The sequence below is a fragment of the Chrysochloris asiatica genome, unplaced genomic scaffold (genome assembly GCF_000296735.1).
Source record: "Chrysochloris asiatica unplaced genomic scaffold, ChrAsi1.0 scaffold00113, whole genome shotgun sequence".
In the NCBI taxonomy this organism is placed as follows: domain Eukaryota; kingdom Metazoa; phylum Chordata; class Mammalia; order Afrosoricida; family Chrysochloridae; genus Chrysochloris; species Chrysochloris asiatica.
In genome coordinates, this window is record NW_006408631.1 from 10,554,741 (window position 1) to 10,570,480 (window position 15,740).

At 39.6% G+C, this 15,740-nt stretch overlaps 1 protein-coding gene across 1 annotated transcript in view; it reads left to right on the forward strand.

The window, feature by feature from the left end:
• The window catches only part of LOC102811650 (protein FAM188B2-like), a 46,335-nt gene extending 31,774 nt beyond the window's left edge, over positions 1–14,561 (forward strand). The window contains exons 11-12 of the mRNA XM_006868000.1: positions 11,775–11,955; positions 14,557–14,561. Of these exons, the coding sequence (XP_006868062.1) occupies positions 11,775–11,955; positions 14,557–14,561 (186 nt within the window). The remainder of the gene's footprint in view (positions 1–11,774; positions 11,956–14,556) is intronic.
• The last annotated feature ends 1,179 nt before the right edge of the window (positions 14,562–15,740 follow it).

Below are 15,740 nucleotides of genomic sequence, written 5' to 3' on the forward strand. Positions count from 1 at the left end.
ATTCCACTTGTGTAGAGCTTGATTTTTAAAATAATCCGTAACCTTTATTTTCAGACTCATATTCAGTAAAATTGACTTATCTTTTAGAAAAGTCCCATGAGTTTTGACAATTGTGTAGTCATGTACCATCACCATAATCAAGATACAGTTCCAGTAACCCCACCCTTCCCTAATCCCCACAGATCCTCTCTCTTCATCAAATACTCCCCCTTCCCCTGACAACTGCAGACCAGTTTTGCCATTCCAGAATGTCATATAAATGAGTCATACCATGGGGCTTCATAAAGTTCAAGGAAAATTCCATTATCTTTTTTTTATTATTATTTTTATTGTGAATTGAGTGAAAGTTTACAGGGCAGATCATCAGTTTTACATTCAACAAATCATGCACCTTGTTTCATTACAATGATTATAATCCCCTCCATGCACCATCAGATAACACTATTTCTCTCTATTCACTTTTGCTCTTTTTTTTTTAACACTCAGGCATATATAATAATTTATACCACCAAAGGACACATTCTGCAAGTCTGCCTCCTGGCTACCAACTCTTAGTCCCTCTCTTCCCATGAATCTAGAGTCCTCAGCAGCTCCCTCTTTCCATGTCCCCATCTCTGCCCCCATATCTGGCATTGCTGCTTCTCTGGACAAGTTCTTGCATTCCGTTTGTGCTCTTCTCCCTTGATGATCCTAGGGGTCCTTTGTTTCTGGACTGTAAGATTAACTACTTCCTCATTTTTGTTAGAAAACATGTACCTTTACAATTGTGACAGTCATGGTAACTATTACTATTGAATCATAAGAATCTTATCCCCATCTCTTTTAACTATACCCATCTATACAAAATGACAACTATTCAGTGGGGCCTCATTCTTCCCCCACACACTCTTCGTAAACTCCCTCTTGAAACCTTTAAGCCAGTTACTTCATGACTTTATTGCCCCCTCATTTTAGGTGGTGGCTGTGTGCCATGGAGTCTGTTCCAACTCATAGCGACCTCTACAGTATTTCCCAGGCTGTAAATCTTTACGGAAGCAGAACGTCTCATCTTTCTACCACAGAACAGCTAACTGGTAGTTTCAAACTGTTGACCTTGTGGTTCGCAGCCCGATTTTTATGTAGCCAGTATCTAAGTTGCCCATCCTTGTCTGCCCTGTGTACAGAGGGAATAGCATCAATACTTGATGTGAAGACTCCTTCCCTCTCTGTTGGTATTTAAAGTTACAGAGTGCTCCTTGGAGGCCAGGATAGCCAAACTTTGTCTTATATATATACTTCGGATATATTGTCAGGAGGGACCAGTCACTGTAGAAGGATATCTTGTTTGGTAAGGTGGAGGGTCAGAGAAAAAGAGGAAGACCCCCAGCAAGATGGATTGGCAAAGTGGCAGCATCAATGGGCTCAAGTGTGGAAATGATAGTGAATGTTTTGTTCTGCTGTGCATAGGGTTGCTAGGAGTCAGTACCAACTCGAAGGCATCTAACAACAACAAAAACAACGTCCATGAATATAGGTCAAGTTCATCAAACTGCAGCAATTTACCCTCGTTTCCTTTATCAAAAATTGCTTTTTCTAAAAAAAAAAATCTTCTAGATAAAAATCAACTAGAGTTGAGTTCTGATTATCAAGCCATCGAGGCTAGGTCAAATGGGTGCTCTCTGCAAGTTTGGGTGTGTGGGTGTTCTTGTTCATCTCCCCTCACTTCATATCAGCAGTTTCATTCTGTTTTGATTCCACATTTTCCACGAATGTTTTGAAGCCTCCTTATATAAGACAATAACAAAGAATAACATTACCATGCTTTATTCAGCCACGTTCATTCAACATCTACTCATTTAAAGCTCTTTGTCTAAATACAGAAGAGTCACATGGTGGCCAGTACATACCTACAACATTGCCATAGGGGGAACAGAGGTAATAATGCTGGCTGTGCATTGAAATCACCTGGAGAATTTTTGAAAACATTGATGTCTGGATCATCCCCCAGAGCAACGTTGGTTTCACAGGTACACGACCTGTGCAGCTGCACACAGCCCAGCCCAATATTTGAAAGGTTCTGTGCTTGATTTTATGCTCTACCTGCCACCATTTTGCAATTATTAATACATTTCCAAACAATGGACCCTGCTATTCCATTTTGCACTGGACATCACTGATCATGTAGCTGATCCTAACATAGATAAATGGTCTGGGCTATGCCTGGACATCAATTTTTTTAAAAAGCCCCCAAGTGATCTTTAAGTGCATCCAGGATTGGAAACCTCTCTTCTAGAGGAGAGTGTCTCAATAGTGTCACTGCTAACATTGTTGTTGTTGTTGTTGTTAAGTACCGTGGAGTCAGTTCCTACTCATAGTGACCTTGTACAGGGTTTCTGAGGCTGCAAATCTTTACGGGAGCAGAAAGCCTCATCTTTCTCCCGCGGAACAGCTGATAGTTTCAAACTGCTGACCGTGAGATCAGCAGTCTGATTTGTAACCACTACACTACCTAACAATGGGGCTAGATAATTCCTTTTTATTTGGTGGGGGGAGTGGGAGCTGTTCTGTATTTGAAGGATGTTTCCCACATCCCTGGCTTCTACTCACTAGATGTAAGCAGCATCAAGCCCCCACCTCCACCCCTGTGGTGGTAACCAAAAACGTATCCAGAATTTGTCCTGGGATTTGGGAGCAAGGGAACGGCAAACTCACCACTAGTTAAGAATACTGCTTGAAAGAAAGGAACAAAGAAAATCTCTTTGGGCTTAGCTGACGAAACAAATCCATGATCCATAGAATTGAGAAAGTACCTATTTCAACTGAGTTTGGAAGTGTGTTATTTTAATCACCATCAGAAAGGTTGACAGTTTTCTGTACCTTTTTAGCCTTTGCAAGACTTTGGGAACATATTTTAGACTTTATCTTAAGTTAAAATTAAACAGATGTTTGCTAAAAAAACAAAACAAAAAACCTACTAAGTTATTCTGGAAAAAAAAAGATTTGTGCCAGAGAATATGCTATCCCACCCCTCCCCAAAAAGCACCATTAAGGCAACAATTTGCAGGGATCCTGGTCCACCATTTCCTCTGGATCATATTTCTTTCTAGTCAGCTCAAGCCAATAGAGTCGCTAAATCATGCTCTAAGGAAAATTACCTGCAGAGCCTAAAATATCTTCCAATAATAAAGTGGATATTTACTGGGACCTTAAGTCAGTCAAGAGGCCATGGCATAAGATAAAAAATAAGAGCTTTCCTGTTCGGATGAAAGTAAAATGACAAGAAACAACAGGACCCCCACTCCAAATGCATGCTCCCAGATTGGAAGTAGGGCAGAGATGGAAATGCCCAGGTTAGCTTTAAAATCTACTTAGAAATCAAATCTACAATGCTTCAATCTTTTCAAAAAGTGACTAATGTGGCTTTTTATCCTTCCTTCTTGGACTCAGTGTTCTTTCCCCAGGAAGACGCCTATGAATCCTGCCCTCAGAGAAAATTGCCTGAAATTGTACACTAATGGCTTGAAACCCTGAGGATGTTTATTATGTTGTCTCTGTCATGCACTTGGAGTTTGGTTTCCGAACAAATGTATTAAAGAACAAATATAGGCTGGCAGTTAGTTCTCTTACTTCAACTGTTGAGATTTATGAATATGTTAGACTCATACATGTGTATACATTATATATATATATATATATATATATATATATATATATATATACACACACACACACACACACATATTATTATTGTTGTTGTTAAGTGTCATCGAGTTGGTTCTGACTCATAGTGACACTGTATAGAGCTTCTGAGGAATGGCTGGTAGGTTTGAAACTCTGACCTTGTGGTTCAAACCGACCTTGTGGTCAAGTGCTTATCTTACAGTATCATACCAGGATTCCTTTATATAAATAAATATATTTGTTGTTGTTAAGTGCCATCGAGTCAGTTCCGACCCATAGCAACCCTGTATAGGGTTTCTGAGGACCAGCTGGTGAGCTTGAACTGCCAACCTTGCAATTCAAACAGCTTTGCAGTCTGGTGCATTAACCCACAGCACCACAGATGTATATCTATATAAATATAGATAGACAGATGGATGGATAGATAGATAGATAGATAGATCATATATATATGGTGTGCATATATATGATATATAGCTTATATCATATGTATATATATGATTTTATCTGAAGGTACTTTTTAATTTCTATATCAGCTCATTATATTAGGAATAAAACAATCCATTGTTGTTAGCTGCTATCCAGTTTTGTCGTGAATCATGGAAACTCAGTCACAACTGAACAAAATGCTGCCTAGTCCTGCACCATCCCCAGAATCAATTGTAGACCAGACCTTTGTGATCGAGAGTTTTCGCTTGCTAATTATTTCAGAAGTAGATTACACAGGCCTTTCTTCCTAGTCTGTCTTACTCTGGAAGCCCCACTGAACTCTGTACAGAATCACATACAGCAGCATGCAATCTACCACTGACAGATGGATGGCAGCCACATGTGAGGTGTATTAGCTAGGAACCAAATCTGGGTCTCCCCCCTCCAGACCAAAACCCCACTGCCTTTGAGTTGATTTCAACTCGTAGTGAGCCTTATAGGGCAGAATAGGACTGTTCCAAAGGCTTCGGAGTCAACAAATCTTTACAGAAGCAGACGGACTCATCTTTCTCCTGCACAGCAGCCAGTAGGTTCAAATCACCAAACTTTCGGTTAGCAATCCAGCACTTAACCCACTGAGCTATCAGGGATCCATCTGCAGCATCACAGCAACACACAGGCCACTGTAGTATGGCAAACTGACAGGTGAGCGGTATCCATGTCTCCCAGAGAAGGAGAAAATTCTACCATGGGACGATCAATGCCCTCAAAGAAACCAATAATTCATATGTACTATTGGAATAGTATTGTACACACATGTCTAGATCATTACTGTCCCTGAAAGGTAACTAAAGAAGTATGTCACAAAGCTTATTTTGTCACTGTAGTGCTACTAGCCTCCATGCATCCAGCACTTCTATATGCCAGTCTATTTCATTGACTGCACATTCCCACTGGAAGTTATAATCAGCATTAATTTAAATCCAGTGTGTGTTGATTAGTTGTTCATTTTCAAGATGAGAAAAGTCAGACTGAAAGAGGTGTAGGAGCTGGCCTGAGGCCACCAGCTAGTAGCAAAGCAAGGGTTATGAACCCAGTATGAGCTACATTCAAAGCCCACACTCTGTCCACCACTGCCTGTCATTCTCATCTTTGCTTATTTTCTGATAAAGTGGTAAAAAGTGGCTCATGGCGAGGGTGAGGGCTATAAATCTAAAGAGCATATGTGTGAACTGATAATAAAAACCTCACAAAGGAAAGATTTCTGCTTAAAAAAAAAAAATATCAAGTGCTGTCTGACAGCTAGTTTCTGCTCTTGAGGTGAGAACCTTGCTCCACTGCTGCCTTGCCTTCCCTAAGTGATCCATTCTTAGTCTGTGATAAAGTTGCAGAGATTGCATAAACACACATCTCTCAGTCCCACTGTCACTGCCCAGCAGGTGAGATTAAAAAAAAAAAAAAAAAGATAGTGTTCTCATTAGATGACATGGCAAGCCCCACAAGAGCCCACCAGACTGACAGGCCCAGTGGGGCCCAGCCAGCTACCCACAAGATGAGGCACTATTTTGAAGCCTTCCTGTTACTTTTCTATTTGAAAGTACAGGTTTGAGTGTGAGGTTCCAATACCTAAGTGAGAACATCAAGCAGTTTGAGTCTAACACCATCTGGAAAGCCTTAGGAGGTTCACATTATCTTCACACCTGCCACTGAGAAGAAAAACCAACTCTGATTTTTAAAAGGGAGTGAAGCCATTTAGGTCTTGCTGGAATTACTCCCATGAGCAGTCCTGGCAGAGCACAACACCCTGCATCTCACACCCATTTCCCTCTTTACATTTTCCCTGTTAGGGTGAAATCCAACCATGAAAGTCACAAATGATGCTCCACCCCCTGTACTTTACCACCAATCACTGAGGTAGCGCCCTGCAGACATTAACTAATTTGTCTTTACAACATACCTGCAAACACCGCAAAAGAAGTTACATCAACTCTGTATTCCAGGCAGAAGAGATGCGAGTCAGACCATTAACAGTTATGCACGGGAGTTGTCACCAGGAATCAGGGAAGAAAGCACAACGTTTCCAACACCTTCCTCTCACTCAGATTACCACACTGCGGCCTTGGGACTTGCAATATCAAACTCATTATGCAAAGGCACATTCTAAGCACCATTTTTCTAGACAGCATAAAAAAAGAATTACATGGACTCACTTCTTGCCTGTTAGTGTTGAGAATTTGTCCACCCTTCTTGTCTTTAAATTTTTACATTGGCTTGAAACATACATTTCAAGAAAAGCTTGATTGCTGCATGTATACTGAAACCACTAGGCTTATTACACAAAGAATGAACTTAAGGAGAAAGGTATTTTATTTATAGCACCACTGTATCACAATTTAATTTCCTCTTTACCATGGCAACATGAGGCAACATGCACAAATTATGCATTGGTGGACTCTCACCAATAAAATATATTTAGAAGCCTGCTTTTTTGGGGGGTGGGGGGTGGGGATGGGGGTTAACTGTAAATTGGATCTACCCAAAAGCAATACATACGCTGAAAATAGAACATTCTAATCAAACTGATCGTGGTATGCTAAGAAAAGAAGGGGGTATAATATTTGGCTAGATGTCAGTTGGGAGGTGATTTGTTTCGTTTTCAAAGGACTCGTTTTAAACCAGAAATGTTCTCGGCTGTAATCTTACAGCTCACCTCTCTGCATTAATACCCAAAGTGCTACCACAGTCATGCGTGACATTTTCCTTCCGGCCAGAATTTCTCAAGGCAAACAAGATTCTATCTGCTGAAGATGAAATTTCCGTATGGTTACTTTGGGAGTTAGAAGTTGTTGTATGTATGGCTAATTCACATTTCTCCACTCGAACAAAATCTTGAGCAGCATTGAGTACAAGAAAACACACACACACACACACACACACAAACAGTGGCATAAAGTAAACATGTTACTGCTGTTTGGTGTAAAGTGCCATTGAGTCTGTTATAACTAATAGCACCCCTGAATAGGTTTTCCAAGGAGTAGCAGGTGGGTTTGAACCACTAACTTTGTGGTTAGCAATTCAATGCTTATCCTACAGCACCACACCAGGACTCCAAAGTAACCATAATGTGGTGTAAATACCCTGCAGAGTTAGTCTATCTGAGTGTCAGTCGAATTTTGTATGCGTTACAAAGATGTCATGAAATAGCATCCTGGGTATATATATTCTATTCCATCTCCTCAGTTACCATTTACAGGAGCTTTCATTGATTTAAAATTGACCAGAAGCTATACCATAGAACATACAGAATGGCATTTTAGCATAAACAGTCCTCAACCTTCTAGTGAGTTTATCAGTGTTTTCCAAATTTCAATTATTCCATGCCCTGCATATTACATTTGATTGCATACAAATTCAGTACAGGAACCAGCCAAGCATTCAAGGAAACCTATGTCACAAGAAAGGAGAAGAAAGAAAGTGCTTAGTTTATAACTAAAGAATGGTTCCTCTCTGTTTTAGCCTGTGGGTAGACATGCCCTATGGTTGACATGGGAGATACTCATCTGAGAAGATGAGCAATCCCTGCATCTGCCATGGACGTGTCCAGATTGGGGTGGTAAACTTGCATACTTGTTTAAACTCCCTTTTGAAGAAATGACTGAGGTCATGTCTTTTAAGCATCCTATTATAATCTCTCTGTGAAAGTTCAAGGTGAAAAGTTGAAGGCAAAAAGAACCTTTGATCCACCCACTCACCCAAAGGAAATACAAAGAAACTGAGATATTCTAATAGGACTATTTATGAGTCAACATGTCAAATTATCAGTCTTTAATACGTAGGAGTCCTGGTGTGGTAATGTAGGATAAGTACTCAACTGCAATGTCCCTTTGAACCACAAAGTTGGTGGTTCAAATCTATCAGCCACTTCTTGGAAACCCTATAGAGGGTTGCCATGAGTGGGAACCAACTAGACAGCACTTAACAACAACAAAAAAAAACATAAGCTTACTAAACACATGATAAAAACGTAAGCTTACTAAACACATGATAAAAACACATTTTTCAAAGCTGGGTTTCCCGTAAAACAGAATTTGTTCCCAAACACCCAGTACTATAGTGAAGACTGAAAAGAGAAGAAACTGAATGGCAATATTGGATCCTTTCACTGTAGAAAGGGATGGGAAAGCTGAGGAGTTGTTACATGCCAGGCATCACCAGAACAAAAATGATGGTCGTTTCCACCTAGCTCAGGTTTCTTTCTCTCTCTTTAAAAAAAGATATCATTTGTTTTTTTGTTGTTATTGAGAATATTCATAGCAGAATGTACACCAATTCTACCATTTCAATATGTACAATACAGTGGCACTGATTATATTATTTGAATTGTACAATCCATACCCTCCTCCTTTTCAGTTGTTCCTCCTCTATTAACAAAAACTCATTGCTCCTATGTAATCTTTTGAGTTACTGTTGTCAATTCGATCCCATGTAGATAGACCTTAAAAGAGCACAGTGTTCAAGGCAAACATTCTTTGCTAGTTACATTAAGTTACTGTTTGGTTAAAGAAGACTTCAGTGTATATTTTTGAATTAAGGTGTACAGATTATCTCAGGACAATATTTCAGGGGTTCATTTAGCCTCCATAGCTACAGCAAGTCTGCATTCCAAGAGAATTTGAAATTCTGTTCTGTATTTTCTCCATTTTTGACCAGAATTCTGCTATAAAATTGATCAAAATGTTCAGTAATAATAGTCAGGCACCATCTAGTTCTGGTCTCATGACAAAGACGGCAATGGTTCATGAAGGCAATTAGCCATATTCCTCCACCTATTCCTGATTCTTTTTGTTCCTCAGGTTTATCTCTTTTAGTGATAGTTGGTGGTGGTTATGTTCCATCAAGTGGGTTCCGAATCATAGCAACCCTGTATAGGGGTTCTGAGTGTATAAATCTTTATGAGAGTGGAAAACCTCATCTTTCTTCCTAAGAGTGACCGGTAGATTTGAACTGCTGATCTTGCAGTTAGCAGCCCGTAATCCACTACACTATCTCTTTTGTTGTTGTTCTTGTTGTTAAGTGCCACGGAGTTGGATCTGACCCATAGCAGCCCTGTATAGGGTTTCCAAGGAGTGACTGGTGAGTTTGAACCACCAACCTTACAGTTCAAACTGACCTTGTGGTCTAGGAGTGCTTATTCTGCAGCACCACACCGAACTCCTTATCTCTTTTGATGGTAGTTGTGTGTCATGGAGTCAGTTTGACTCATAGTGACCCATAGGATTTCCGAGGCTGTAAATCTTACCAGGAGCAGAAAACCTCATCTGTCTCCCATGGAACAGCTGGTAGTTTTGAACTGCTGACCTTGAGGTTAGCAGCCCGACTCATAACTACTATGCTACCAGAGCTCTTTTATCTCTTTTAATAGGAATACTTTTTTTTTCTAATTTTAATGAATTTTGATGGCAATCTTTCATAAAAGATGTGTTTTCCCTGCCTTTTGTTGTTGCTGTTGTTGTTGTTTAGTGCTGTCGAGTAAGTTCCGACCCATAGCGACCCTGTCTAGGGTTTCCGAGGAGCAGCTGGTGAGCTTGAACTGTCGACCTTGCAGTTCAAACGGCTTTGCAGTCTGGTGCATTAACCCACAGCGCCACACCCAGGACTCTTTTTTTTTTCTAATTTTAATGAATTTTGATGGCAATCTTTCATAAAAGATGTGTTCCCCTGCCTTTTAAGTGCCATTAAGTCGGTTCCAACTCATAGCAACACTATTTCCAAGGGGTAACTGGTGAGTTGGAAACACTGACCTTGCAGTTAGCAGTCCAGTGCTTATCTGACAGTGCCACATCAGGGCTCCTTAAGCAATGTTGTTGTTAAGTGTCATCAAGTCAGTTCCAACTCATAGGGATCCTGTATAGGGTTTCCACCTTAAACAATATAGTGCGTGTAATTTATAGAAATGCACCATAACATCATAACGCTTCAGTTGCTAATGAGATATACAGGACAACTATTCTTTCACTAAAAAGTCTCCTTGATGCTGCTTTTGTGAATCTAATGCTCAGCTCTGAGAATTTAAGGTGGAATTGACAGTTGCCTTGAAAGCAAAAAACAAAGCACAGATAACAAACTGGTTTAAAATGTAAGCTTAATACTATATATAATAATGAATAAACACACTGTGCTCTAAGTATAACTTCACAGTTAACCTATATATTAAATTGCAGATAGCTACATGGATGAATTTTATTTGTACATGTTCTCTGCATTTTCCAGAACCCTTTTTCTGTATTCTACATATTCTACATTTCTACCTTCTAAATAGTCTAAATGGAATCCTGATGTGGCACTGTAGGATAAGAACTGGACCACAAGATTGGTTTGCACTACAAGATCAGAAATTCAAACTCACCAGTTGCTCCTCAGAAATCCTATACAGGGTTGCTATGGGTCGGAATCGACTCGCCGGCACTTAACAACAAACAGTCTAAAATATCAAGGGTAAGGAATGCCCAACTCATGGGTTGTATAAGGCCCACAGAATTATTTGGTCTGGCCCTGCTGAGGTAACCACAATTCCAGCCATCACCTTGCTGTTGTTGCTATGTGCCGGCGAGTCGATTCCGACCCATAGCAGCCCTGTATAGTGTTTCTAAGGAGCAGCTGGTGAGCTTGAACCACTGACCTTACAGTTCAAATGACTTTGCAATCTGACACATTAGCCCACAGCGCCACACCAGGACTCCAACAATCATATTGTTGTTGTGAAGTGCCGTCGAGTCAGTTCTGATGTATAGCGACCCTGTATAGGGTTTCTAAGGAGCAGCTGGTGAGCTTGAACCGCTGACCTTGCAGTTCAAACTATCACATTAGGAGTGATTTAATTAAATGTTTGACCAAATATGTAGTGCTTTCAACTCAGTTCCAACCCATAGCAACCCTGTATAGGGTTTCCTAGGAGCAGCTGGTGAGCTTGAACTGCCAACCTGCAGTTCAAACCAGCTTTGCAGTCCAGCGCATTAACCCATAGCACCACACCAGGCTAATTTTTAAGTTGGTAATTTTATATGGCCCACAAATAATGTTATAAATTTTGGCAGAAAAAAAGTTTCCCCACCCCCGGACTCTATATGGTTACAGTTTTCAGAATTCTGACCACCTACTGAATAAAACATTGTTTGTATTGCAAATAGAATCAATGGCAAAGACAGACATTTTTATTCCACATCTCTATTTGGTGGTGGTGGTGTTAGGTGCTGTCGAGTCAGTTCGAATTCATACTGACTCTGTGCACAACAGAACTAAACTAAACTAAAGCCTGGTCTTGTGTTACTCTCACAATTGTTGATATGTTTGAGCCTTAAGTTTTATTTTAGCTTACCTATTTCTTCTCTATTCATTTTAAAGTCAAAATGAGGTGGATCCACTCTATTCATGAGGCCACACTAATTTTTTCCCCCACATATTAAAAGTAAAAGGTACAGCATAACCACCACCCCCACACTATTCATAATTGTAAATTCATTCATGATGAAGCATTAATTTTAAACCTGACTGCATGCACAGGGCCCTGCACAGCTACAAATGCAATCAGAAACCTCATAGCTACTTTTGATCATCTGCTGTGTCAGCCTCTGTCATAATGTATTTATGTGTGTGTATGTTTGTCTGTGTTCTCTTTACCCTTCTAGGTGGGCAGCATGCTGAAGACTCCCAAATTGCCTATTTGGTTGTGCAACATCAATGGAAATTATAGTGCCCTTTTTAGTACAAACATGCAGCTCTTATCAGACTGGAAAATGGAACGGCTCTTTGATCTGTACTTTTACAGCAGCCAGCCCTCACAGAAAAAGCCTGTGCATCTGACAATAGGTGAGCATTTCAGACACAGAGTGCTGTATTCTTTAATGTGCTCAAAGAGACACAGCTCTGGCTGCTGATGTTTAACAACTGTGTGCATATTCATGCTAGCTCTGCCAGAAAATGCTTAGTCTTAATTTCTGAAATGATGTTCATGGAGGAATCTCATGTGTCTAAGCCCAAGCATTGTAATGTGGGAATGCTAAATCTGCTTTAAATTGGAACTTGCTGTTGTTGTTATTAAGTGCCTTCGAGTCAATTCTGACCCATAGCAACCCTGTATAGGGTTTCCGAGGAGCAGCTGGTGAGCTTGAACCACCAACCTTGCAATTCAAATGGCTTTGAAGTCTGATGCATTAACCCACTGGGGGTTCCAAAAAACAACTTTTGGGTAAGAGAAAAATCAGAAGGTAAAACATCAGGTTTTAAAAAAGTCTTTCTCAAGGTCTAAGAAAACTATTAGAAAAACTATAGGGAGTAGGATATTCAATTGTCAATTTTAATTTAGAAACAAAACGTGAGATGGTCATCCTGTGATCAAAGTAACCAAATGATGGTGCATTTCTGTTCAAATCAGTTCAGAAACTATTTTGAGAGCCCTGGTGGCACTGGACTGCTCACCACAAGGTCGGAAGTTCAAACCCACAAATCACTATGCAGGAGAGAAATGAGGCTGTCTATCCCGATAAGGAGCTTGGTAGCATAGTGGTTATGATTTGGGCTGCTAACTTCAAGGTCAGCAGTTCGAAACTACCAGCGGTTCCACAGGAGAAAGATGAGGCGTTCTGCTCCCGTAAAGATTTACAGCCTCGGAAACCCTGTGCTATGAGTCTGAACCAACTCCACAGTCCTTAACAACAACAACAACATCCAGATTAAGATTTACAACCATGAAAATACTCTATAGGGTCACTAAGGGTCACAGAAACTTGATGGCAGTGGGTTGAGTTAGGTTTACTATGTGCTAGACACTGGGCTAGTCACTAAGACAACGATGACAGAAAAGGCGCCAAACCAAATCCCAAACCCACTGCGTTGAGTTGATGGTGACATATAACCTCCCTTGAAGACAGAGTAGAACTGCCCCATAGGGTTTCTAAGGTTGTAAATATATATAGAATCAGCCTGTCTCATCTTTCTCCTGTAGAGTTATGGGTTCAAACTACCTAACTTTACCCATTATGCCGCCCGGGCTTCTTGAAGATGCACAGTTGCAGCAAAATTTTAGAGGTTCCTTCCAGTCCCATGGGAAAGAAAACAACAAAACAGGTTATTCCCTTTCAATTGTAGCCATACAATTTTTACACTCATGATTAACCTTAAGGTAATTTTAACATGAACCCTTTGGACGACATAAAAGTGGTGAGATTAGGAGCTCATATTTGGTAGTTTTGAGTCAATTTATGGAGTCTCTTTCACATCAGATGCCTTGCATTTTGCATCATAGACTTGGCTAGTAACTTTTACTATTATTATATCTAAATTTGGAAATACATCTTAGCAACTGCTTTACCTGTGAAATTTAGTTATTTTCCTTTAATTATGGCAAATACATGCTAGTCTATTTAATTTAATGTGACAGTGACAATATGATCTTTAAAACATACTATTGTTTTTACCTCACCTCACTTCTTTAAGGAAAGCATCATTATTATTAACTTATATGCATCTAGTGCATTATGTTCTGGGAACAATACAGAAATCTTTACATATAGTGTTCCATTAAATTCTCCCAACAGTCATATGAGGTAGATACTATAATATATATATTTACAAATATGGTAACTGAGGGAACCAATTAAATAATTATTAAATGAATGAATGAGGCTTGCTCATGTTGAATACCTTCTTAAATGTCACACAATTTATTTGAGACAAACATAGGTCTTGGACCCAGATCTTGACTACCTCACTAGAATGCCTTTCCCTCCACTAAAAAAAAATAAAAATAAATGTACTCTAAGAAAATAATAAACAATGGTGTGATTTTCCTTTGTCTGTATTTGATGGCAACATTCCATGACTTATAACTGGCTCTATGTGTCACATCATGAGGCCATAAGTTCATTACACAACTTGTCAACATTCACATCCCACAATACACAGCAACCCAGTTACCACAGACTTATTTTGCAAGGAGTATTTCAACATACCCTCTACTGGAATCCCCTTGTGCATAACCATTTCTAGGAACACAGCTTGCTGAGTCAACTGCTGCCTACCCTTTTTCCTTATTATTGGCCTGACTTCTAGAATGGTATACATAGACTTGGAACTAAGTGGCAGGTATTCCTCCCTCAGATACTCACTCCCATCACTGGGAAAAGGAGCAACATGAAAATAAATATGGACCAGAACGACGGTTTTCTCCAGTGGAGATGACAATCAGAACAAAATGGAGAGAGGCCACTATCAACTGGAATGGGAGTGTCCCCTTTTTCTAAAGAAACCAGGATGTGCAAAGAGTCTGAAGCACCAGAACCATATGTTGGGATTCAAAAGCCTAACTTAGAGGGAGACCATTTCATTTCTACATTCCACAACCATTAGCCCCACCAAAAAATATCAACATCAGTGTGTTTTTTGTTTTTAATTGTGTTTTTTTTTTTATAGATTAAGCCATCTATAGTTGCTATAAGTATTATTTTAGGAGAAACATGGACCTTCATAATGTGTATAAATGTTCCAGCTCTGCATGGACTGATTCCTTTATTTTATTTTATTTTATTAGCTTTCTACTGTGAATTGAGTGATAGTTTACGTGGGGGAACATCAATTTTACACTCATTCTATTGTATTTCATTTTATTTCAATGATTGCAGTCCACTCCGTGCATCATCATTAAACAGTATTTGCTTCTATTCCCTTTTTTGTTTTGTTTTGTTTGGATGTACACAAAAACACTCAGGAATATATTATCATTTAAACAACCAAAGGGCACATTCTGTAAGCCTGCCTTCTGGTCACCAGCACACAGTCTTTCTCTTTCCATGTGTCTAAAATCTTCAGTTACTCTATCTCGCCATGTCCTCATCTCTGCCTCCATCTCTGGTGTCATTACTGCTTCTCTGGATAGAGTACCACATTCCTCTCATGCTCTTCTCCCTTGATGGTCCTAGGGTCCTATGTTCCTGGACTGTAAGATTAACTACTCCCCCCTTTTTGTTACAAAACCTTTACAGTTGTGACAGTCACAATTAGTCATGATAACAATTATTCACTATTGAATCATAAGAATCATATCCCCATATCTTTTCACCAGGCCCATCTAGACAAGTTTAAAATGATTCAGTGGGGAGTCTACCTTCCTCCACACACTCTGAAACTAAACTCCCTCTTGAAAATTTGTAATCCAGTCACTTCATGCTTTCATAGCTCCCCTATTTTAGGTAGCCAATGTCTAAGTTGTCCGTCCCTATCAACCCTGTGTACAGAGGGGATAAGACTGATCCTTGATGTGAAAATTCCTTCCTAGTCAGTTGGTATTTTGAGCTACTATATCCATAAGTATAGGACAAGTTCATCAAATTGTAGCCGTTTACACTTATTTCCTTTATCAAAATTTGTTTATCCTCCTCCAGTCTAGATCTGATCATCAAACCACTGAAGCTAGGTCAAATGGGCCTTCATTTTATTTTAAATGAATATTAATCTCTATGCTGTATTATTTCCAAATTATTCTTTTCTTGGTATCACTGTCCCCAAGGATTATGGTAGCAGGCTTCTAGCTTTCATTTTTTCATTTGAGGATGAAGTCATCAGTAATACATCATCAGATTTTTAGTTATGGCAAGGAC